At 37.2% G+C, this 26,188-nt stretch overlaps 1 protein-coding gene across 1 annotated transcript in view; it reads right to left on the reverse strand.

Moving 5' to 3' along the window:
* The window catches only part of MEGF10 (multiple EGF like domains 10), a 106,246-nt gene that overhangs the window by 46,467 nt on the left and 33,591 nt on the right, over positions 1–26,188 (reverse strand). Inside the window, exons 6-8 of the mRNA XM_082783509.1 lie at positions 21,102–21,194; positions 2,445–2,691; positions 1,722–1,842 (exon numbers count right to left, since the gene is read on the reverse strand). Of these exons, the coding sequence (XP_082639635.1) occupies positions 1,722–1,842; positions 2,445–2,691; positions 21,102–21,194 (461 nt within the window). The remainder of the gene's footprint in view (positions 1–1,721; positions 1,843–2,444; positions 2,692–21,101; positions 21,195–26,188) is intronic.

A 26,188-nucleotide genomic window follows, 5' to 3' on the forward strand; every position in this document is an offset into this window, starting at 1 on the left:
CTTCCCAATTTCTTTATCAGGAGTAGTATACCTCAAGACATCTAGAAATGCCCTCCAATGAATAGTGGCTTACAAATCTGTAATTGCTGTAATGCCCCAATTATACTAGTTTATGGTTTGTTTGTTTGTTTGTTTGTTTGTTGTTTTTTTTTTTTTTTTTTTCTGACAAAAGGAAAAGCTCCTTTAATTTCATTGAAAGCAGTATATTTTAAAAGCTTAGGTAGGATTTCTGCTTCTTTTCCACAGGTTTTGAATTTCTGCACTGCTAATTACATCACTGGAATTAACCGCACCTAGGTAGTGATAGGAGTATCAGACCTTAAGACTTTTAAGAAGCTAATTCAAGTGAAGCAGATTTACAAGCATCTCAGATGAAAAATACACAGGTATTTTAGCATACGTAAGACACTACAGAGCTTGTACCAGGCTTCTTCATTCCATCATTACATGAAAAGCAAAAAAGATTATGCTGACAAAATTGTTTCACAAAATTGAAAAATCTAAAACTAACAAGTTGTGCTTAAATAACTACAATGGAAAATTAGTCAATGAGATACATAAAAAATGAGTAATTTGTTAGTTAAGACACACTGGTATAAAATTTCCATCACTTCTTCATAGGTTATATTGTTTTTCATTAGCTGCATTGAGGATAATAGAGAATGTAAAGAATTTATGCAAATATTTTGAGTATTTGCATTTAAATTTATTTGCATAAATTTATCAGTAATTTCTGTTCTTCTATCATGAAGTGGAATAAAAAGCAAAAATTACCACAATCCAAGCTAGGGAGACAGTAAACAGTGCTACTCAAACACACAAAGAGACATCATCCACTTTCAGAAAAGCTCTCTAGTTGGTGAAAACCCACCACCACAAAAGTCCTCATGTACTGTGAGATAATTAAAAGAAAAACAAATGTGTTTTTTTATCCACCTATTTACCCACCCCACTATCTTAATGTGCTTTAAAAAGTTATTAATAAATACAATTAATAAATATTATCAGCAATGGTATTTTAAGAAAATAGTTGGGCTTTATTACTTCCAACTTTTTGGTCACCTTCCAACTCCTTTTTTTTCTAAATTAGAATTGGCATGGCAGCCTTGTGGTAAGGGGGCCTACAGATAAGCAAGGCATTTCATTTGTAGCTCAGAGGTAGATTCTTCTTTCCCTACCCACTGACAAGAGGGTAGGAAGTCTAAAGATAATGTCCAAGATCTGTTCTATTTCTGTCACCGCCATTTAACCATTTAACATGGTACTTTGGTGTTTTCTTGGAAATGTATGCATACCATACACTTGAGAACAGATAAAAAATCCACCACAACCAATGAATAAATTAAAAAAAAAAATAACCTCTCTCTAGGGAGGTACCTAGGAAGGTTATGATCTCCCTAAAGCACCAAACTATATCTAGAAATGAGCACCTTCTAGACAAAATTTAAAGGATATTGTCTCTTCATAGCGTGATTCATGTCCTTAGCATTCCAGAATCTTACACGGTTAAAAAGGCAGCACAGAACTGGAGGACTTTCAGTAACAGATGGTTTTGCAAGTATTTTATTCCAGTCCCTTGTGTTAAAGTACAGTTCTTAGTACTCCTGGCTACAGGGAGACTGTGTTTGCTATACTACTTGGCTATCCATTCCTGATGCTGCCTGAAATCTACAAATATGGAAATTTTATGGGGTCGTGTTGATTTCAGAAAGTGTTTTTACCATCCATCCCGATGGGCAGGCGCACTCCCCGGTCACGTGGTGACAGATGCCTCCGTTCTGGCAGGGGCACCTCTCCTCACACTGCGGCCCATGCTTCCCAGGGGGACAGAGATCCTCGCAGCTGGGGAGTTGGTGCACAACAGACAACTGTTACTTCAGCACGTGCCCCAGTCCCCAGCCACCTCTTCATTTTTAATGCTATTGTTAAATTTTCTGGCCAAAAGTATGCAACAGAAAGCAGTCCAAAATAAAGAGAAGCAAACTGAATATAGCATCCATAAAAACAAAAACAAAAACTAACAAAACCTAGGGAACAGACATAGCAAGCTAAGAATTATTTCTTCATAAAGATGTTTTTTTCTGCAGTGGTTGGTGTTCATTCACTTCTGCTGACAAACTCAATATATATTCTGCTAGGACAAAACCAAGTAAGTGTTTCAACGCAGTTTTCCAAACTTGTAGCCAAACAATCCTCATGGTTGTCATAAAGAAGCTCCTGCTGCTACTTTTTGTGGCTTTTACTTAGCAGTGCAGATCAAGACAACTTGAGGACGCAGTGAAATATGGTTTGCACAGCAGCCTCTCAGCCAGCCCTGCTTCTCTGTGTTACACAGCAGAATGAACAACAACTTAGTGGCAGAATTTATTCCAGACTTTATTTCTCCTGTTAGCACTATTTCAATCCTTAACCTCCCCCCAGGTTATAATATTCCCTCTGCTTACAAGGCACCAGTGTATCCAGGAGGACATCTGCACTCTCCAGTCACATGGTCACAGGTGGCTCCGTTTTGACACTGGCATTTTTGATGGCAGTCATTTCCATACGTCCCTTGGTCACAGCGCTCCTCGCAGCGCCAGCCCTTGAACCCCGAGGAACAGTGGCAGGCTCCTGTGATGGGGTTGCACAAGGCTCCGTTTTTGCACTGGCATCGGCTGCTGCAGTGAGGTCCCCAGTGGTCAGGGTCACATGCTGAAAGGGCAGAAGGAACAATTTATAGCACTTTTGTAAATAGCTTGTGGTAGAGCACTGAAGATACTATGAGTCAACCATAAAAATTAAAAAAAAAAAAAAAAAGGTTATGTGGTGCTTCCTCAGCTCCTTAATAGAAATTAACTACTTGGTGTTAAAACATATGGATGTTACAGTTTTGGTTATCTAACGTGTCATCACAATCACTCAAGTGCATCTTTCCTTGTCTGCCCCAATGCAGCCCATTAAGCCCTATAAGCAAACCAGTCAGGATATTTCAGCATCAAAAGAAAAAACACATTGTTTATGAAGAAATTTTTCTTAAGAGAGAAACATAGGAATTCTGTAAATAGCCGGAAGATTAAGGTCACACAGAGTTCAACAGGAATGTGCTAATCATATGGTCAAATGACCTGGTTTTATTTTTATGTTCTGTTGATAACAGCAATGCAACAGAAAAGCCTCAATTGCAGCTACTGGAAGTCTGGGCTCTCCCCTTGGTGACTGACAAGCATTGTTCTCCCCATCTTCTCCTGGGGCAAAAACGCCAGGCAAAGAACAGGCACGTTTTCTGAGAGTAAGACGATGTAATTCAAGACACATCCTCAGGGTAGGAATTATTGAGCTATGGGAGCTGTTCACTTAGGCTACACAAATAAAAAGGGATTAAGGTCTTTTAAAGAATCTTTTCCTTAAGATTTTTTTTTTCCCCAGCAAAGGTCACAAGAATGCACATGCTTAATGGAGATACTGGGAGCATCTAGACGCAAGAAAATGCAGAGCAACCTAAAGCATTATAAGCACCCAGCATTACTTTTCAAACTGACAGAGTGACTGCCCATCTGATTACTGCCATAGTTTCTCCATTTACCTATTTGAAGATGCTTATTTTCTGTTCTTATTTTCTGTTCTGAACTATACACACAACACATGGCTATCTGTGCCACACAGCATGTCACAAGATGCCTTTACCCTTGATAACTCACGTTCATTCACAACTTGTATAAACTTATTTTAAATGTCTGCATGGAGCAGAACATGTAATCTGCTTAATCAGTCCTCAAACTGTCCTCAGCAAACTAGATATTTGGAGATATATTTATATGTAAGGCAGTGGGACTGAGACAGTTGCATGTCTCTGATCCCTATACTTATTTTATTTATTTTTTTTACTTAACACATTAGTCTGGATTCAGATAACAGTCATCCTTCTGTTCCCAAGCAAAATAGATAATTTAAATTTCAGTTATTCCTCATGGAATAATAATTAAAACAAAAAAGAAGGTCCTGAGATGTCTGATAAACAGAAGAATTCAGACTGACCAAGCATGGCTCTTCCAGTGCAGAGCTCATTCAAGGATGAAACTGGCCTGAACCCACCCTAGATATAAAGACATGACAGACAGTGTTTGGTTGAAAAATTCCAGCTTGTGCTCTTCCACGAACAGCTGGAAATGGTGGAGCCCAACACATAGCTGTTTGTAGAACTAGCACAATGAGTCTCAGAGCCATACAGACCAAAACCATCCACCACGCATCTACCATTGCATCAGACACCCAGGCATGGAGATTGCCTTGCTAGAGATTGCCTCACTTGTGAAGCAGAGGATCCTCGTAGCCCCCTTGCTCTTTTTACAGCCCCATCCCCAGTCTGCCTCCCTGAACGCATCCTGCTGACACCTGCAGATTTACTGATGTTCGAGGTGAACGTGCTGTGTCTGTGAACTTGAACCTCTCTAGACTATTTTACTGCAAGAGCATGTACTGCACAGTACATAATAATTTATTAGTTTCCTGACGTGATCTTCACATTATGCTTGCAGGAAATCATTAAAATAAAAAGCATGGTATGGCTGCTAATAGGATTTCCAGTCTCATGACCATTCTCCTGGCAATGGCCAGGTGGGTAACAAATATTGACTATGTAATTTTTCACTACATCACAACAGTGAAGCATCCCACCAGGATCATGATGGCCATACCATAGCATGGCTGCACAACAGTCCATTATGCAAGTTCTGTCACCAGTGTAGTACCTAACTGTGAGTTATGGGCAGAGCCATGGAGAAATTTGCAGGATTAATGGGAAAAAGCAGTATTTTTGAATGAGACAGATAAATCATGTATTTTACCTCTATGTCCATTGACTGCTAATCAATAATGGTCCCCATAGGAAATTAAAGTGATTTGTCAGAAACTGATACACAGTTTACTATTAAAACAGAAAAGGGCAAAGGGTAGAAATGTTTTCTGTGGTGAGTTCTGTTTATTTTTAATTGCTTTTTGGAAGCTAAATTTACCAGCTACAATACCAGACTATTTCTGCTGCTTCCTATTATTCAGAAACTGAGAAAGCTGGACTGGAAGTTGCACAGCTGCTAATCTGGTGGAATGGATAGTGTTTGTGCTAATGACTATTGTCAGGTTACAGACTGTCAGCTGGAGTTTAATCAGAATAGCTGCTCCACTGTCCTGACTGCACCAAGGTCACAGACACGCGCATATGCTAACACTACATGCACACACGCACCAAAGTGCCAGCTCCTGGCTGCTGAACAGAGCTGAGGTTGTACATCATCTGTCAGCAGAGGGTATGCATGAAATAGAAGCAAAGCAGAGAGAGAGGAGTCCTCTGTTCGGAATGGTCTCAACATAAAGACAATGCATCTTAGCCCCACTGACTCCTGAAAACAGTCTCAATACTGCAGAAATGCAAGACCCAATCTGTAAACCAGGGTTAATTTTCTGTATTTCTCATATACAACTTGCCTGATACTGCTGTTTCATGCAGAGCACCATTCTTAGAAAGGTCACTCTCCTTCCCCTTTTCACATATGTTGCATTCACCCCCTTTTTTTCTGATTTAAACAGACAAGATAGTTAGCTGTAATGCTCACTACCAGTTTTTGTAGGAGATTCTCAGGATCCTCACTACCTTCATCTTACACCGCTGGGAAAAAAAGCATCAAAGGAAATGTTTAACAACACTGTGGTATTGATGCCACACCTTGCTGCTGTTTTTACACATTCTGTTCATCTGGGAGCATCTTTTTAGTCTCCATGGTGCATGCAGTGCACGTCATACAGTGCTACAAATACCATACAAAGAACTTTTCCTTCAAAAGGATGCTCAGTGAAAGTGAAAGTATGCCTTTGGCAATAGGGACAAAAACCCTCATGTAAAATAAGCAAGAATGGTTTGAAAATATAAGATAATAGTCTGCAGACATAAAAAAAATGCTCTCTGAAACTGAGTGCCAAATTATGATTTTAGGAACAAGGAGAAGCTCACAGATTCAAGTAAAAAAAAAAAATCTTTCATGGAAAAAAAAAAAAAAATCTGTGACGCAAATTGCTATAATTCTTCGGCATTTTGTAGCATCTTTGAAAAACTGAAGTTGTGTATTTCCTATAACTTTAATACACATATTTACTATACAAGGTGAGATATGTTTTTATGCAAATGGTTTCTGTGAGCGGCTGGTGACTTGCAAATTTCAGTTCAGGGAGCCCTGATATTTTATATCACAGAATATTGGTTTATATAATAATTAGAAGCATATCTGAAGAATTTGATGACTTATTTCTGTTCCTTCTAAACAAAGATGTTTTTAACAAAATGTGGTTGCATATTTGTCTTTTTTTTTTCTGTCCTTTTTTTTTTCTTTTTTTTTTAATTTGATTTCATTTCATTTTTAGTTGATTTCATTGAAAGGCAAAAAAAATAAATAAAAAAAAAATGAATGAGCAAGTATTCTCAACAAACCCACCTTGATCACCTACAATTCTATACTTCTGTAAAGAATGGCCCATAATGAGAACAAAATAAGGCTATCAAATCAAGTCAAAGAACATTTCAGAAGAAAATTCTCTTTAGAAACTCTGACTTACAACTACATTTTAAGTATGCTATAGCTCCCTTTATAACATCACATTCAAGTCAATGTTTTGTTTGTTTTGAAATCTGACTTCCTTCTCCTTTTGTCTTTCTTTTAGGCTAATGGGGAGGTAAAAGGAAAAAAAAAATCACAGCAAAACTTTACTTTTCTTACCATTGCGTTTTGCAGCTGTCTTACATGTAGCACCAAGATTTTATTTTGGTTTATATATCTTCCCTTTTGTACAGCAAAATGCTGTTGTGTGGTTTTGGCAAAACAGAGGAGACCCTTACTGCATAGCTATCATATTGTTATGGTCTTTTAAAACAACTTAAAATAATATCCCCTTCCACAAGTGGCAGAAATACATTAAACCACTCTCTCACTGCAAACACATTGTCAAGTACAAATTTAAAATAAACAGTGGCAAATATGCAGAATTCCTATCTTTCTGTCTCCAAAACATCAGCAAAATTTCTTCATATATGTTCAAGGAATCACAGCCTTTTCTAAATGAAAGTTACTTTTCCTTGCTTCAGTATGGAAAACAAACTGAAGCTGCCTGTAATATCTGTGGCTGTCCTTTCCTCATTTCTAGGCTGCCATATCAAGGACATGTCTAAATCTTTGCTCTTCCCTTTGCGTCCCTCCATTGACTCTCAGATATCTATTAACTTGTCCTTACTTCGTGGCCTCTGTGGTCTATCCCTCATTTATCATTTATCATTCAGTATACAAATATCAACCACTACATTTACACTGTCCATGACATTAGCCCCTTTGTTACATTTTCAGACCATTGTTTTTCTTGCTTCTCAAGTTTCCTCTACTACTTGGCACAGCTCACCACAACCCCAAACTATAAAACTGTCATGTTGCTCTTCTCCATGCCCCTACCTTGTAACTCTTCCTTCCCATGAAGTCCACAAAAAGTAGACGTTAAGCAGCAAGTACATTGAAATCAGTATCTGCTATGGTCATTTGTCAGTGTTGCTTCCTTCCTCATCTCCTATGTTTTGAGCTTTGTGTTAATGTCTTTTCCTTCAATGATGGGTTCTCTAGGACAGAAGCAATGTTCTATTCTGCATTTTTTCTTGCAGAAAGAATTTAAGACTACTTTATAATAATAAGTACAGGGTACTGCAGGGACAGAAAAGATGTCTACAAGGACTCCAGGAACCACCACCATCTACAACTAGGAGTATATCAACTGTAACATATCCTGTTTAAAAAGTATTCCAGTCTTTTGAAGCAGAGGATATAAATAAGAAAAGAGTTGTGGAGGAATGGTTAAGTGAAGTAGGTCATGTGAATGTTGAGCAACTAGGAGGTCGCGAGCTAACAAAGTATCGAACGCAGCTCATATGAGTCTGAGAAAGTACGTAAAATCTGGGAGGTTTCTGGGAGGTTTTAGGGAGGTTTCAGGTACAAGAACATGATATCTGTTGGTATGCTGGGAAAGTACTAACTGTTATTTTGGTGGGAAACTAGCTGATAGAATAGAGAAATGCACTAACCAATCATGAGCTTAGCTTTTGCAATATGTATGAGCTAATTATATTGAATTAGATAAAAGACGACTGAGCTATCCAATAAATCGAAGTTCACTGATCACTCATATTGAGCGTCTGTGTCTTCCTTCCGTCGACAACAAATGTCCTCGCAACAAATGGCGCCCGAACAGGGACTAATCTGAACGGGAACAGGGACATGCAATACAGGAACAGGGACTTCGCTGGAGTTGAACCTGCGCTGGAATTGTACCTGCGAGCCACGGTTGGACGGAATACGAGGACCGGTCCTGCAACGCAGCTCAGGAGGTGAAAAGGATTATAAATTGCTGAATCCCTGCATCTGAGGTCTGAAAGGTGAATGGACAAGAAACCTGGAATCCCCACACCCGCAGCTCGGAAAGGGAGTCCTCGCACCCGGGATGAGCCTATAGAGGGTCCCGCCGGAAAGCGTCGCCGAGGTCTTTGCAAAGGCTGCAACGGTACCGACGTATATAAAGGTATGGAGAGACAAGCGGCGTATGATTTGCTCAAATGCTTTTTAGAAAAGCGGAGCACACAGCTTACAGACTGCAAAAAGGATTTACCAGGATTATTAGCATATGGGGTAGCTAAGGGTTGTTTTATCAATCCTGATACAGTTTTTGAACAAACAGAGTGGCGTAAATTTGGGGACAAATTGTTTGATGAAAATAAGACTGCTAAAAAATTATTGAAGCCTTGGAGAGCAGTCACTAACGCCTTAGTTATACATCAGGCTGAGCAGAGAGTTGCTGCTACCGCTACAGAGCGACTGGGATTGCCGGGAAGTGCTGGAGCTGTGGATTGCCCACTGCCGCCTTCAGTGAGAACGATAACGCTGCCTCAGGGGGCTACGGGGCAATGGGAGCCTCCCCCCCCTCAGTCACCGCCACGAGCAGCGCTGCACTCGGAGTTCCGCGGAATCGAACGGCAGCCGACCCTCACCGTGTGGCGAGTCGGCACAGAGCAGAGGGACGGACATCAGGACCCTGCAGCCTGTCTGACGTAACCATGGAAGCAGCGGCGGCTGTGCTGCTTCTCTCTGGCATTCTTTTTATAAGAGGTTTACCTTGCAATGAAAAAGGGATACTAACTGGAGTGTTAATAATTGTATGTGTTATTCTTAAATGTCCAGGTATTTTGTGTTGAAAGTATTTGTGTAAGGGTAAGGTTTTAAAACAAAGTGTTGCAAGTCACTTCAGGAGGAACACAATGAGAGGCAATACTTGTTTGTTTGCTTATCATTCTAAATTATATTCTTGTGGTATGATTGAGGTTGTGGTATGATTGAGAGTGAGATGTGCAAGAGGCCTCTGAGTGTACAATTGTGCTCTGAGTGTGCAAGTGTGCTCTGGGTGTGAGTGTGCTGTGTACTGTGTTAGTGAGAGCCCATTTATTGCCATAGTACAGGCTGAAATCATAGGAAATTAGTACTGGTCAAGCAAAATCATGTTTCACAAGTATGGGGTCATTGTGTGAAGTAGCCACTAGGAGAAACTTAAGGGAACGTACTGTTTAAAACTTTTTGATCAAAAATGTTATAGAGATTTTGAAATGGTGCCGGAAACAGGTACCCAGTGGATCACTGCAAAGTGGACTGAAGCAGCTTTAGAATCTGCACACGCCAAAGATGACCAGGAAGAGGTTCCTGATAATTATTCTGACAATGACGTGGGTTGTGACACCTCGACAACTGTCAAGAACAGCCTTCGATCACCATCAAGTGATTAGGTTTAAGTGTGTTACTATTAAGTTGTGTTACTTACTATTAATTGTGTTACCATTAAGTGCTTACAGTAATTGTAGTGTTATTAGGGTTAAGTTGTATAGTTGTGTTACGTTATGTATCCTTTCAGAACATGCTTGTTTGGGGTCCCAATAGGGGATCCAAAGGAACTGAGTGAAATGTTAGCACCATATTCTGCCAGTATTACTCTACTCAGTAGATCCCTTTCTGCAAACATCTCGGATGGAGTAGTTGCTGCCCTGCAAGCTCTTAATAACTCACTGCCATGGGACCCTCAAGAACTGGATCTCCTGGGGTCTGTGGTAGTAGGGAATAGCAGTAGTAACTGGACACAAACATGCTTTGTACTCAATGAAGGGAAACAAAATAAAACACACTGGACCAACATAACATCGAGGACCCTTGGATTTGAGGCCAATGGACATTACTGTGGATGGAACAACACCGGGAACATTAGTGTACCATTTGGGGCATATGGAATAGGTGACACCAATTCGATCTGGTTTCAAAGTCAGGCCAAAGCTTTGCCACCTGGCATGTTTTTAATCTGTGGGGACCGTGCATGGCAAGGAATACCAGCTAGTGCTTTTGGGGGTCCGTGTTACCTAGGACGACTTACACTTTTCGCTCCAGATTTGCACTCGTGGCAGAACTCGACAGGGAGCAGAAGAATTAAACGAGAATTAAAAACTTTGGGTTCTGACTGTAATGATGGTGTAGAATTGTGGGGTCCAGCAGAAAGATTCTTTGCTTCTTTGGTACCTGGTGTGGGAACTGCACATGCTTTGACTAACATTAATAAGCTTGCTTGTTGGGCTGTTAAACAATCAAATGTAACAACACAAGTTCTTTCTGAAATGTCGCAAGATATGGAGAGCATAAGACATGCTGTATTACAAAATAGGGCCGCTATTGATTTCTTGTTACTAGCTCAAGGACATGGGTGTGAAGATGTAGAAGGAATGTGTTGCTTTAATCTCTCTGATCATGGGCAATCAATTCACAATCAATTAAAATGGTTAATGGATCATACACAAAAAATTACGATACAGAATAATTGGTTTGATGATTGGCTTAAATCTGTCTTTGGAAATGTAGGGGGATGGGTTTTTAACTTAATCAAAGAGGGACTTCACTTTTTGCTTATAATTGTATTGATTATAATTGCTGCACGGGTAGTCTTTAGCTGCTTATCTAGGAAACTAGAACAACTCACAGAGAAGGTGTTTATAGCCCAAAATAAAAACGGGGGAATTGTGGAGGAATGGTTAAGTGAAGTAGGTCATGTGAATGTTGAGCAACTAGGAGGTCGCGAGCTAACAAAGTATCGAACGCAGCTCATATGAGTCTGAGAAAGTACGTAAAATCTGGGAGGTTTCTGGGAGGTTTTAGGGAGGTTTCAGGTACAAGAACATGATATCTGTTGGTATGCTGGGAAAGTACTAACTGTTATTTTGGTGGGAAACTAGCTGATAGAATAGAGAAATGCACTAACCAATCATGAGCTTAGCTTTTGCAATATGTATGAGCTAATTATATTGAATTAGATAAAAGACGACTGAGCTATCCAATAAATCGAAGTTCACTGATCACTCATATTGAGCGTCTGTGTCTTCCTTCCGTCGACAACAAATGTCCTCGCAACAAAGAGTAACATTTCTAGGAGTGTCCACAGGTGACTTGCATTACTTGTGTTGGTTGGCAAGAGCTGGCAATGTGCAGTTGCATCCCAGAAAGCCACCTGTATTCTGGCTGCACCAAAAGCAGTGTGGCCAGCAGGGCTGGGGAGGTGATTGTTCCCCTCTACTCTTGTGAGATCCCACCTGGAGTGCTGCATTCTGCTCTGGGGCCCCAAGCACAAAAAGGACATCGATGTATTAGAACAAGTCTAGATGAGGGCCATGAGGATGATCAACGGTCTGGAGCACCTCTCCTACAAAGGCAGTCTGGAGGAGTTGGGGTTGTTCAGCCTGGAGAAGAGAAGGTTCCAGGGACATCTTGTAGTGGCCTTCCAGTACCTAAAAGGGTGGTAGGGGGACTACAGAAAAGCTGAGGAGGGACTTTTTGTCAGGAAGTAAAGTGATAGGACAAGGGGGAATGGCGTTAAACTAAAAGAGGGAGAATTAAATTAGACATTAGGTAGATTAGGTAGATAAAGACATTTACTTACTCTGAGGGTGGTGAGGCACTGTCACAGAGAAGCTGTGGATGCCCACCCCTAGAAGTGTTTAAGGCCAGGTTGGATGGGGCATTGGACAACCTGATCTAGAGGAAGGGGTCCTTGCCCATGGCTGGGGGGGAGGGCATGAATTAGATGGTCTTTGAAGTCCCTTCCAACCCAAACTGTTCTATAATTCTGATTATCAGGGAATAACAGCTACTAACAGCTAAGAATTGATGATGTTAATGAAGCAGACTAACACTGAGAAAACTTTGATGTATCTAAACATCAGTTTTTGATTTATGACAATCTGGCTGTCAAAAACCACTCAAAAGCTACTCATAGTTTTGAATTTGGAATAGCTTCTTTTTTCTCAACTACAGAAGTGAAAAAATGCTTGTCTTAACCTAAATACATGTTAATAGAACTAATATCTCAGATATCCAGTATTAAGTAGAATCTGATGGATCTCAGTAAGAAATTCAGAACAAAACAAAATGACTTTTTATGAAGGCTATTTTTCCATGGTGAAATAGCCACTCAGCTCATCTACCCTTCTGAGGACCTCAATAAATAAATGCACGCATACTTCCCCTTTCTCAATTAACAACAGATGCCCCATCTGACTTCCAATTGTCAACAGGAAAAAGGAAATTCAGTTCTAATTCATGTATTGCATACATGAACATAGTGTTCACTCTTTTCCCCAATTATGGGAATTTCCTCAATTCCTATAATTACAATATGAAGGTTTGCAAAGGCATGGCATACACCATACTCCAGATTAAAATCTTGTCAGAAAATTACATCAATAACCTTCACAGAAAACAAGGTTTTCACATACATAACAGCAGTCAGATCATATTTTATGTTAATACATTATGTAACTTTGATCTATACAAAACTAAATGTGATAACACTTTATGGATCCTCAATAACTCTTTGCTGATATGAACAGGAAAAGTCTTAGCCATGCAGATGTTACTCAATTTCTGAGCATGTTTGTGTTTAGAACAACATCTGTTGATTCACTAAGCAAAAGCCATGACAAAAATATAAAAGTTGTCACCAATCTAAATCCAGATCAACCTTACTGGGAAGTTTACAGAGCATTAAAACTATTCTCTGATACTACGGTTTGGTTAGCAGTGGATCTGAACTGATAGCATTTGTTTCCCTCGGAACATTCCTGCAGGATAATTAATCTCCCAAGTGGAATTAAAACCAAATAAAATTCAAGTCCTGCTGATTCTGAAATCTATAAATTACCAAGTATGTTCAAAAATTGACAAGATGCAATAAGCCCCTAGTGCCAAAAACCTGTATGTCAGCACAGACTGCAAGACAGTAAACATGGAACATGACAAACAAAAATTTCAGAGATGAGTCTAAAAGGCCAGAAAACAAAGCTGGCTATTCTGAATACAAGAATAAAAATATCCTCTAGAAAAGTTTCAAAGTCTGATTTAACAAAAAAAATGAGATTATTCTCCATGTATTTTTGGATATGCTGTTCTAGACACCTCAGGATTTTATGAAAATACATGCACATACATATCAGAATATAAATCTTTTCCTGCAGAGAATCACTTATAATAATTATAAAATATCACTGACTTTTAGTAAAGGACTTAGTATGTCAACAACCTAGACACAGAAATGCACAGTGTTTTTTTTGTTTGTTTGTTTTTGTTTTTCAGAACATGCTTTCTATTAAAATCTGAATTTCCTTTGAATCTTTTGTTTCTATCTGATTTCATTTGTTATATTGAAGGCTTTTTACCCTGTGGCATATTTTTCATTCTTTCTTTTTGTTTTGTGCAAAAGAAAGGATTTTGATTCAAAATGCTAAGCTTTAATTTAATTTAGGGATTTTATTTTATTTTATTACTTTGTAAAAGCCTTTTGATCCGTGAAGTGGAAGAACAATGAAAATGTGTTTTTCAGATACTATAAAAGACTAGAACTATATGCCTTTCACATGCCATAAATTTCAGAAGACTCTTTAAAGTGCTTTGGACATCAGAACACAAGTCTGGATAATGGCTAGGGAAAACACATACAGATGGCTCTTGATGTTCAATTTACTTGGTACTGAGATAAAATGTGTTAAAAATAATCACTATTATAAGAAAAGTTACAAAAGATTGAATTGTATAAAATATATTGTTGTCCATGATTCCAATATTCCACAGATCTCCAAGTAGGGCCATAAATTAGCTTTTTCCTTTCCTTTCCTTTCCTTTCCTTTCCTTTCCTTTCCTTTCCTTTCCTTTCCTTTCCTTTCCTTTCCTTTCCTTTCCTTTCCTTTCTCCTTTCCTTTCCTTTCTCCTTTCCTTTCCTTTCTCCTTTCCTTTCCTTTCTCCTTTCCTTTCTCCTTTCCTTTCCTTTCCTTTCCTTTCCTTTCCCCCAATTAATTGGTAAATTCCATCTTAACTGTTAAGTTAGTAAAAAATGTTATAATTATCCTTCACATGTTTGAAACCTGCTAAATGAGACAGTGACCAAATATATAAAACAGACCGAAAAGAAACCAACTCTAAAAATACTTCTGCATTGCTACTGGCAAAAAATAAATATAAAAAAAACAGGTTATCCAACAAATCAGCTCAGGTAAACACCACAAATACACTGAGTTTAAAAAATTGGTCAAAGACAAAATGAAAGACTTCTCTGATCCAGTTTTTTTTTTTTTTTTTTTTTTTTTTTTTTTTTTTACAAATGAATAAAATGATTGCCACTTACTTCGGTGTCTTTTTTCAGTAAATCTCAGTTTAAGTAAATTCTGTAACTGATAACTCAGCTTTGTAGAATATACATTTTTGTTTATGATTTCACTTCAAGACTGAAATGGTAATCCATCAGAAAAAAATGAAGCATCCTATAAATCCTAAAACTTCGCAACTCACTTGCTTTATAGAAATGATCTTACACATGATAATAATATAGTTTTAAATGAATTGTTGTACTCCAGAAAAGCACAGCTTCTGTGTAGCCCTGGGAATTTTGATATGACCTACTGTGATCCCACTGCAGTGACTTCACTGACAATGAACATGATGGCTACTTCCATTAATATCTGTTTTCCCTGTTAGCACCTGTCCTGACTTGCTGGTGGGTCGGTTTCTCATCCCAGAAATACTAGCCTTGTTAGAGGAGAAAATAAATTGTTCAGCTGGCAAAACTGCTATGTCAGTTATGGAATTATAGAAGTCCTACCTAAGAGAAGTAAAAACTATAAGAAGGATATGCATAATAGGAAAAGTTTGAATTTAAGACTGTTTATATTATTCTGTCACTTTTGCTAACATAATGCATTTATATGTGGCCATTCTGAAGTTGAGGGGCAGGAGGGAGGTTCTAAATTACTTGAATGAGCTAATTCTCTACATTTTCCATAAAAATAAATGGCTCCATATCAGGACACTCTGCAGTTTTACTAGTGTGTTTAGTAGTTACTAAGTTCTGTGAATTAATCCTCTGTAGTACTAGCATGTGATTAAAACCAGAACTCATTCCTACTGCCTGTTGAATGGCTTAGAAAAATTAAGGAAGAACTAGGCTCTCTATCTCGCAAGCTCTCAGTTCAAATGTTTTTGAGAAACAAAACAGAAAGCAATGCCTTAGCATTCAAGGCTCACAAGTTGTGTTGTCACAAATGAGATGCTCCTAGGCACCTTGATTAGCACCTAGAATTTGGGGGCTGTTTTATTTGGGGTGTAATGTTGTCTGCAGAAAATATTCACACATCCACCTCCTCAGGGTTAATGGATATTACAAGCCCCACTGAGAAACTGGCAGTGTCTGCAGCTCACGTGAGTGTCTCACACAAGCTATGCCAAGGGATCCAGTTTCTGCCATACTCTGCATCTGCCAAGTGCCATGAAGAAAGCAGCAAGATTTTCATGGAATTTGTAAACTTTATAAACATCCACAAGAGTAAATGAAATCTGACAGTAGCAGGGCTACTGTACCTTTCCTTAACAGGTGCATTTAAGGGTACAAAGATGTTTTTCTGAGCTGAGAGCTTTAAACACTCAACTTGAAATACTAAAGAAAAAAACAAAGCTGTTCTTTTCTCATGGTTTATAGAACTCTGGAGTCAAACTGCTTAATGCCATAAAGCTACTTGTTCTACCTCCATGCCTTCAGACTATAGTCACAATATTATTCTATTAATTACCAACAGAATTAAATTACAAATGAAAATCCAATAATTCAAACAAATCTGAGATTACACAACAGAACAGAAAGTGCATATTCGTGTTTCCATAGACAGTCTTAGCATAGTTGTCATAAACCAAAATGGAATATATATCATTCCCTTTCTGCCTTACTACTGAAGCTAGCTGGGGATTGTGAAGGCTATATTCCTTGCAGACATGCCAGTGAAATATCGATTTTGGCCTTTTGCCTCTGCTCCAGCTTATTCAGAAATTGTCCTATTGATTTTGAAGGAATTATTTGTGGACTACTGGGCATAAGAAGAAAAACAAAGTGAACGTCATGATTGCTTTACTGGGGATCCACATTAGGTTGCATATGTATCTAACTTGCACACACATTCAAAACTGATGATGAGGTCTGTATATTATGTATTACAGCAAAATACTGTTCCAATATTGAGAAAAGAAAATGGGCAGAAAATATAATCTATAAATGGAAAACAGAGTCTGATCTGCTCTACACGTCTGGACAGCCAGCTATCATTACACTTAGCAACTTTTACAGAAGACTTCTATATACAGCCCATAGTCAAAAATGCTCTTATAACAAATAACAACGCAACCTGACACACACAGTTTAAAAATCTGATACAAACAATAATCGAGTTTAGCAATCTAGTTTAGCAGGGAAAGATTGGGGTTGGTTGGTTGATGTTTCTTTTCAATAAAATTTATTTGTTCATATTTTTCACCTATAAACATATCTATCTGTGTCCCTTTCTGAGTTTTGTCCTTCTCCCCAGGACCTATCAACTTACACTCCTGAAGTTCAAAAACACTTCAAAGTGGTGCTGAGAGTGTGCTGTTTGTGCTGATTGACTCACTTCAAGGTACTTCAAGGCATTCAACATGTCTTCTGTCCACTCATTTGTCATTAATCTGTATACCGTGCTCAGTCAATAAATCTTTATTAGAATAACTTATTTTGTATGACTTTTATCGTTCTGCTAGGATGGAAGTATTCTGTAAATGAGTGACATCCCAATTCAAGTTGTTGATTTAAAAAAATTTTTTTTTTTTTAGATAGATGTATGTTAGCATCATCTCCTTCATCAATTCCCACTGAAATTCACTGCAAGCAAATACTACCTAATAGGCTGCAATACCTTTAACTGGAGGGAAAAAAAAAAAAAAAAAAAAAGAGAGAGAAAAAAAGAAAAAAAGCCTGAAGGAAAAAAAAAACAAACAACAACATTTCACAGAGGAAACATTCTCCAAGGAGATACAATTTAATTAGTCAAATTCATAAAACATGATCCATATTCTACACACAGCAGAAAACATCCACTCATACATTTTTTTGGGGTAGGATATAAGGTTTTCAGATCGGCAGAGGATGTGAAGGACAGGAGAGCTAAGGGTTAGGTTAGAAATAAGCACTGAATGAGGACAGCCTCAGAGACATTGACAGAGTATTCTACTTAAATCTTTATCCTTCTTTCCCCCGAACTGAAAGAAGCTGCTGACCTAAGCTATTGGGATGTAAAGGTTGCCACAAAAGGAAATGAGAGTCCACCAAAAAGTTTAGTCCCTGACAAGTTTATTAGACCATAGCATGTGATGGTGTGCAAAGATAGGAGGAAATGTAATTACGCAGCTTTTATTGTACAATACACCAATTTAGTCCATGCAATTACTATCACTTTTAGAGAGAATATTACAGTGTTCGGGAAGCACTTGTCTGCAATTACCACCACCGTAATTCAGAACCCACTGTAATACAGAGGCCACAGCATATGGTTTAAAAAATTGTTTTAAACAAAGTGGGTAAATAGAACTGAGAGACAACAAATAAAGCGTAGGGTGTGATTTGGCAGATGGACAGATGATGCAACAGGTCTAGCAGTGTTGTTCTGATACTTGCAAATGAAATTCCTTTGTAAGGAGAATAATCAATCCCAATAGAGAAAGGATCATATTTTGGAAGAAAATCTTTAGTTCTGAAGTTTTATGAAAATTTTTGTGCTTAGGTAGAAAACAGTTGCTTCCAAGGTATCTGTGTCCATGAAAATGAACAGAGTTCCAAATCTGAGAGTTTGCCTAGGATCTCCCACTTTGAGAATAGTCTCTCCCCTTCAGTCAGACTATCTTATTTAGTCATCAGTAACCACTACTGTACTGGCATGTCTTTTAACCATTGTTCCTGCTTCATTATTTAATTAAGTAATCAAGTGTTTATATGATGCACATTAATACAGTATGGCAATTTACATGTATTTTGCTTTAATTAGTATCTTGTTGTATCAACAGAAATGATTGCAAAAATAAAGCTCTCTCTTCATTGTATCCCATTGTGCCTTTCTGTTACTAACACTAATCAAGTCAGGGATCAGGCAGAAAATACAGTTAAAAGCAAAATTTGAAAATCTCCTACACCAAGCGCCAGGGCAATCAACAATAAAAGCCAGTGCCAGAGATTCAACTTATCTTTCCAAGACTACTGTCTGCTCTACAATTTGATGTGATCTGCATTGTAGCTCTCAGACACATGGACAAGTACATCACACATGGTTAGCAACAAATAGCGGCATTAACACTCAAAAGGACAATCTAGTGAAAGCAACATCTTACTTAAATTTGTCTGCATGGAATGGGACAAATTCCAAGCCAAATCTCCCAGTAACACATGAACAAAACTATCCCCCTCCTCAGCCTACCCCACTTCTAGGGCCACACTAGCAATCTGAAACAAATTTCTGCAGTTCCAGTTAGCTCTAATGTCATGCAGAAGCCTTCCGAGGATCACAAAACTCTCAAGAGATCACACTGTTCAAAAGTGCTTGAACAAAGGCTCTTTCAGTTTTGGCCTGTTGTGTATTCACACCAGAAAGTATTTTTGCTATTGAGACTGCCATGACAAGCAGTAAAAGGCAGTGAACTGAGGAAGAAGCACAGGAAAATAGCCGCACATGTATTCAGAATGAATTATACCAGACAGGTAAGGGAAATGGATTCTACAAAATCCTGTGAGAGGAAGGATTATTTCCAAAGAGAGATTTAGAGATTCCTCTCTCATCAAAATTGCCCTTTCAATTAGTTTCAAACTTGGAAATTTCAATAAATAAAAGTATTTCCTCATTCTAGGTTGTATAGTGATACACGTTTCTTTTGTACATTTGATTAGTTACAGAGGAGCTCAATTCATAAGGCTTTCAAAAAGAAAGATAACATTTCTTGACAATTTCCTTTTACAATTCAGCACACTAGATTACGATCAGCATTACCATAACACTGCAATGCCAACTCTTTCCATTTTATGCCTTAAGCAAAATTTGCTGCTTCTTTAGAGCTGTTTATGAGAAGAAGCGCTTGTAAGTATATACAAAGACTATACACCAAACATAATAATTTTAAAATAGTAAGTTCTTTTTCATGTAATTTATTAATTCTCTCTCATATTTCAGAAAATAAGCAACACATGATCAGTTCCAGATGGAGAGTCACTAAAGTATCTTACTAAAAAAAAAAAATCCATATTTTTATTAAGTAAAAAAAATGAGGGTGAAAATATAACCAAAATTATTTTTGTCCTATTGATTATCTATGTTTTTCACAGTTATTATTTTTTACAGGAACCCCATACTAAGTAAACCGGTAGCATAATAGCTATGCAAAACATAAGCTCTGTTTTATGAATTATATTTTTATATGGTCTGTTAAATTTAAATTATGAACATATCTTTTATTTTTGACTAAAAAAAAATAATGCATTCCTTTCAAGTGGACAGTCACCAGCAGTGACCTACTTTGAACTTGACTGTAATGAAGTACATGATTTAGTGTTAGACTAAACATAATATCTCCAAAGACTTTATGAAAGGGAATAGAAAGACTGAATAAATAACTTGTTATAATGAGCAAAAATACAGAATTACTCTGAGAAACTCTATGTTGGGTAAAGGCAAAAAATAATTTGTGCAGACCATGAATTGTTTACCTTTGACAGATGAAGACAAAGTACACAAAATGCCACTCCTACTATGGAGGGGTTTCTGCCCTCTGTCAAGACTCATTGTCTTATGACAGCCTCGTTCCTCGACTGCAGCACCTGGTTTCACATTCAGAGGGTCTAGAAAATTGCAATGCCTAAAAATGTTGTTAATTGCTATTACTTTAGTACTTCATTACATGGTTTTGCTATGTTCTTGTATGAAGTGTGTGATGGCCTCCACCTTCATAATTTCCCTATTAAGTATGACCACCAGCTGGCTGATGTGTGACTAAAGCCATATATCAACCGGGACACCATAGCAAGGTGTCCCAGACTCATCCTATATATGTCCTCGATAATCCTTTCTTGCTTCCCTTCTCTTCTGCACACACTCTTATGGCAAAGGGGAAGGAGAAGACAGTTGGAGAAAGATGACTGAAGTGAGAAAAAAATGTAAAGAGAATGAGCAAACAGGGAGGAAGTATTGATGCAAGAGAAGAACACAGCTGGTTAAAAAAAAAAAAAAAAAAAAAAAAAAGGAAGATAGGGTTGTCTGGAAGATTTACTTATAGCTTTTGTAGATGACCTTGCACCATCATTCTTCACAGAGCAAGAAAATAATGGAAAAAAAAAAAAAAAAAAAAAAAAAAGATTTTACTGCTCAAATACAACTTTGTTTACTTACTCCAGATACTAAGATCTGTACTTTTTGGAACGTTTCTGAGCACAAAATAGTTCAAGACATTTTGTGCTGCTACAAGGTAACACTGTCTTCAAGTAAATGAAGAAAAAAATCAGAACAGACACAGAACCTCACAACTCAAAACAAATGCCTTGACCAGGAGACCAAGCACAGGATCAGTGATAATCCACCCAAAATAGAGGACAACACATTGGAAAAAGCCCAAGACAGGCAGAAGCAGGTGAAAACTCACCACTGGAGCAGTTGGGTCCTCCCCAGCCAGGCTCACACTGACAGGTGTTTGGAGCAATACAGCGACCATGGACACATTTGTCAGCACAGTGAGCTGTCAGAGAAGGAAATAAGAATAAAAATTAATTACAGCTCTTAACACTTGGAAAGATATTCAAAACTTACTCTCATTCCAGATGTTTCATGCCTCAAATACCGTTTAAAAGTAAAATAAATATTAGCACATTAATATTTGATGGCTGCTCTTCAAAATAAGTTATCTGACTTCTGTCTCTTCCATTTTGCCTTATTCTGAAGGATCCAACTAATCCAGGTTGGTGCTTCTCAAATACTTCTGCATTTAACAAAGAGAAAATTGTCCACATTCAATGGAAAAACAGTCATAGTGTAATTTAGCTTAGAGAGCTGCCTGGATATGGTCGTGGGCAGCCTGCTCTTGGTGGCCCTGCTTGAGCAAGGGTGAAACCCTTTACCCTAACAAAGGGAAAACTGCAAGCCAAAAACATGTGGTTCTCTTGAAACAGCATGGACAAAATATGATTCGCAACACGTCAGGACTTTAATATTGCTTTTTCTGAATAGTTGCATAGTTCAAATAAAGCACAACAATACACTGATGACACTTAAGGTAAGGCACAAGGTACAAACCCTATGAATCACTGCAACTTTTTAATAAGTGATAATCAGAGCTGCTTAAAAGTTTTCATTATTATTTTTTGTTATGATTTGCAAGAATGTATGTGTGTGGTTCTGCAGATAAGGCTTATTTTGAAATAAGTCTTATTTGACACCTCATTTTGACACAAAGAAAACTTGAATTAGCTTCTGTATGCTGCACACCAACATAATTGACTCATAATACAAAAGGAAGAACTGGCAACCAGCAACTTTTTTGGCATTATATTCATAAGGAAATGCCCTCAGCTTTCCAAAATATATACACTGGAATCATTTCCATCCAGTTCAAACAACAATAAAACTTAAAAAATGTGCACAGGATGAGAATTTTCTTTGAACCTACATTTCCAGAAAAAATAAAAATTAAAAAATGACAGGAATATGATCAGTGTACCAATTAATACAAGGTGAACAATGGGGAAAGACAAAGTTGGTGTATACAAGAATTTTAATGAGACTTCACACAAATCATTTCTGTGCTGAACAGATTGAAAGTGCTATACAATAATTGGAGCAAATACTTGTAAAATGTCCTGTGATAGTTTTTCTAATTAAACATGATGAAGCAGGATAGTCATATTTATATTTTGTGTGGTCACAAAGAAAGAGAGCCACAAAGAGATCAACAGTATATATTACTTAAATCATTGGTTATCTGGGATCCCAGACACTAATTACATATTACAGCCTTTAGGTTTCCTTTGCAACTTTTATGTTTAATAAGCTACTTTTCAGATGTGCATTAAAATGACCTTCAACAGGGAGAATATGTATTTTTAAATGTCAAAAGTTAAAAACATTAATGTGTATTAATACTCCCAAAGCTATTTCATTCTATCTATTACGGAAATAATGACTAAATAATACATCCCACAACTCCATTAGTTTTACATCTAGATACGAATTACTTACATCTTTGAATATTCTTGCATAATAAGTGGTGACATGGGCACTGAAGCTCTCCCTAAACCAAGTGTGTGAAAAATCTTCCCAGTGAACCATAAAACAACATGAGATAGCAGTGCACATACATGCTATGTGTGCATGCTTGAATAACTTACTGAATACCAACATACATTACCCAAAATCATTACCACTGTATACATTTTTTGACAGCCAAACCTCTGCTAACTTCAGCAATTAAACAACATGGGATAAGGGCCAATGAAAGACCTCTTAAAATGTAAATACTATTGTTTCCAAATAAACATAATAAAGATCGCTTAAAATTGTGTGTGTATATATATATATATATATATATATATATATATATACATATACATGTGTGTATATATACATATATGGCATACAAATTTCTTTCTCTGAGAAGGGTGACATGAAATTCTTTACTTTGAAGAAGTTAAAGGCCAAGAATATTTCAAAAATGTTCAAGATTTATAAAAAATAACTATCCAGTATTCCTTTATTTCTTTTTTAAGTTACTTAATGCCCCAAAATATATCTGATCAATAAGCAATTTCCTTCTATATTCTAGATATACCTATTTTGTAACCAAAAGAAATTACTCTCCAGACACTAACTGGGCTAACTGATTCTTATTAACTGAATTGTAGTTAACATTCCTAAGAGACAGCATATATACCAAGATTATTTCACTGAACATTGGGACAAGAGAACCACAATTTACTACATGACCTAAAAAGTGTGCAAGGCTTTTCAGCTTTCAGGCTGAAAAGACCTGAAGTACATCTGGAACAGAGAGACTTTTCTTGTACACAAGATGTAAGAAAATATTTATGGGCAAAAACAGATGAAAAATTTAATGTGAAATCTCTTTGATAATGAGCAGTGTAAAGAAGCACCAATAATTCACTGACAGCAGTAAATTGCATAAGTCATATCTTATTCTTTTGCAAAGGAAAATCAATCAACATATGAAAAGCAATGAGAGCTTAAACTTGCATACTTGCTTTTTTATCTATTTTCCATTTTCTTCTGTTTCTTATTGTTTCTTTCAAAATCTTCCCTAAAATTTTGCCTTTTCCTACTTACATGTCTGTATTTCAGCAGGTCACATCTTTTTCATTTTCTTAAACACAGAAGGTAGATTTGCTTTTTCTGACTACAGAGTATCATCAGCCAACCTGAAGTATCTACAAAACACCTGCTGCTGTGCACACGTGCAGGAAGGGGCTGCCCAGTTCCCCAGACACAAGTGTATCTTCGTCTCTGTTCCTAACACCAGGCACTGGTGTTTCTGCACCCAGCCAAATGATAATGCCCTGTTGAGAAAACTCAGCAATGTGAATTAACATGAAAAGACACGTATAACCTGTGCAGATCGTTGACACAACTAGTACAGCAAGCTGAAAGCAGTGTAAAGCAAGGGCTTCGCAAAAGTGCTCACAGACATGCTGCAGCACTATAGCTTCATACTAAGGGGGATTAAGCCAGTCGTGCCAGAAGAGTAGCACGTGTAATGCAATCTTAGATCAAGTTGTCATATTCACATGCTGATTACGTGGCTCATACTGATACCAATGAAGGGAGGGAGAGAGTGCTCCAACTCAGGAGAAGATTACAATTCAAATACCTATTTAAATGCTGATGGATTCCACCATACCACCTGCGGTGGAAATGCAGATTGCTCCTCCGCTGTGATGCCTACTTAAAGTATCACAGCTGAGTGGAGTAACTCCAGTGCCTCATGCCACTTCCACTTCTGAACTAGAGCATGTATGAAGAGTGGAATATGATAAGACTTGAAATTTCTGAATGGCATTTTATGAATCCGCTCTCTGTGATTAAGAAAGTGATATGAAGTTATTTAATGATAAATCGCCATAGACAACATCTAGACAGCTGTGCATTACATTATCTGATGTTAAAAGAAGATACAGAAGAATTTCCAGTTATAAAATGTGAAAAGGCTATTTTTATCTTTAATGGAAGTTCATGAAAGCATTTTTATGATCATATTATCTGTCATTTATTTCCTTTGAAAAGCCAGGCGTAAATCAACTAACACAAACAAAAGCTTGAGATATTTTGTCTGTAATTATTTATGTATGTAAATGACCAAGAGAATCCACTATGGTTCCCAATTTAAACTTTCAGCTTTAAAACAAATGAGTCACAACATCAGATAAGCAGCTACCTGAAGACATACTTGATTTCATGAAATTTCATACCTGAAATCTCATTAAATAAATCTCATATTAAATATAATTCTGATCAACTGCACTGAGAATTTATATTAGAAGGAAAAAAGTGATACCTGAACAAGGTCTGTTTTGGGGTTGTAAGTAAATCTCCATATTATTTCTTTCACATAAATCACTTCCAACAAAAGAAGTCATACCACATGCATGACTGCATGCTCTGTGTTTGTCATTTGTGCTAATACCACTGTATCCTGATTTGGATTCCTAGAGTCTTCAGAAAGAGTAATTTGAAGAGATATATCTCTTTTCAAGAAAAAAAAAAAAAAAGCTTCTTTATCTGTTAAAGTCCTCAACATTTTGAGAATGAAAATTGAATGCATAAACCAAGTTAGATTGGAAATGTAAAAGAACTCTTCCACATATTGTACAAGATTTAACTTCAACTTCCTTGAAATTAATTAAAATATAGTCCCTCAGCATTTTCTGTGAAAAATGAAACACACATAACTACTTTTAAACTACATTATAAATGTGTTCTTTCAAATAAATTCTTCAATTCCATACTATATGCTAGAACGTATCCTTTGGTTAAACCTTTTTTTTTTTTTTTTTCTTCTGTGCTTAACATCTGTTTTTTATTAAGGTGAGGGAAATTCAGTTACTTGGTAAAATAGCTTCATAATTCTACCTATATTCTTCCTATTCTCCATTTTCTTTCTCAAGGAAATTCAACAGGCTTAATCCTGCTATGTTGTCAGAAACTGTAAATTAATGTTCACGCTACCAATATGCTACAAGGATGAATCTACTTTATGTGCGTTAATCTACAGCAAAGCTACCAGAAGACATCTTAAAGCCTGAATCCTTTTGCTTCAGAAACATGATAAAATTGAATGGATTTTGTAAACTTAATAAATAATAATAATAATACACTATTAATAAAAAGGTGTCTCAGCATGTAGCCCAGACTAGCATCCATATTCCAAATTAAAATAAATAAATAAATAAATAAATGAGAGCTGCAATATTCACAATGCACTTCCTTAACTAAATAAGAGACGAGTCAGAATTATGCAATCCATGTAAATACCTCTACTTTAACAGACAGTGTCATGATATTTTTCTACTGATACTGCTAACAATATCTGATTCTGATATAGTCTCTGCCACTAGTGTTACTTGCCTGTTTCTTGGCTAAAATGTGAAAGAGTTTGGATTTTTTTGAGCAATCATATGTGTATTTATATTGTTGATTTTTCACTTTGTGGCACCATACATAGGCTTA

The sequence above is a fragment of the Aythya marila genome, assembly GCF_965140915.1.
Source record: "Aythya marila genome assembly, chromosome: Z".
Classification (NCBI taxonomy): domain Eukaryota; kingdom Metazoa; phylum Chordata; class Aves; order Anseriformes; family Anatidae; genus Aythya; species Aythya marila.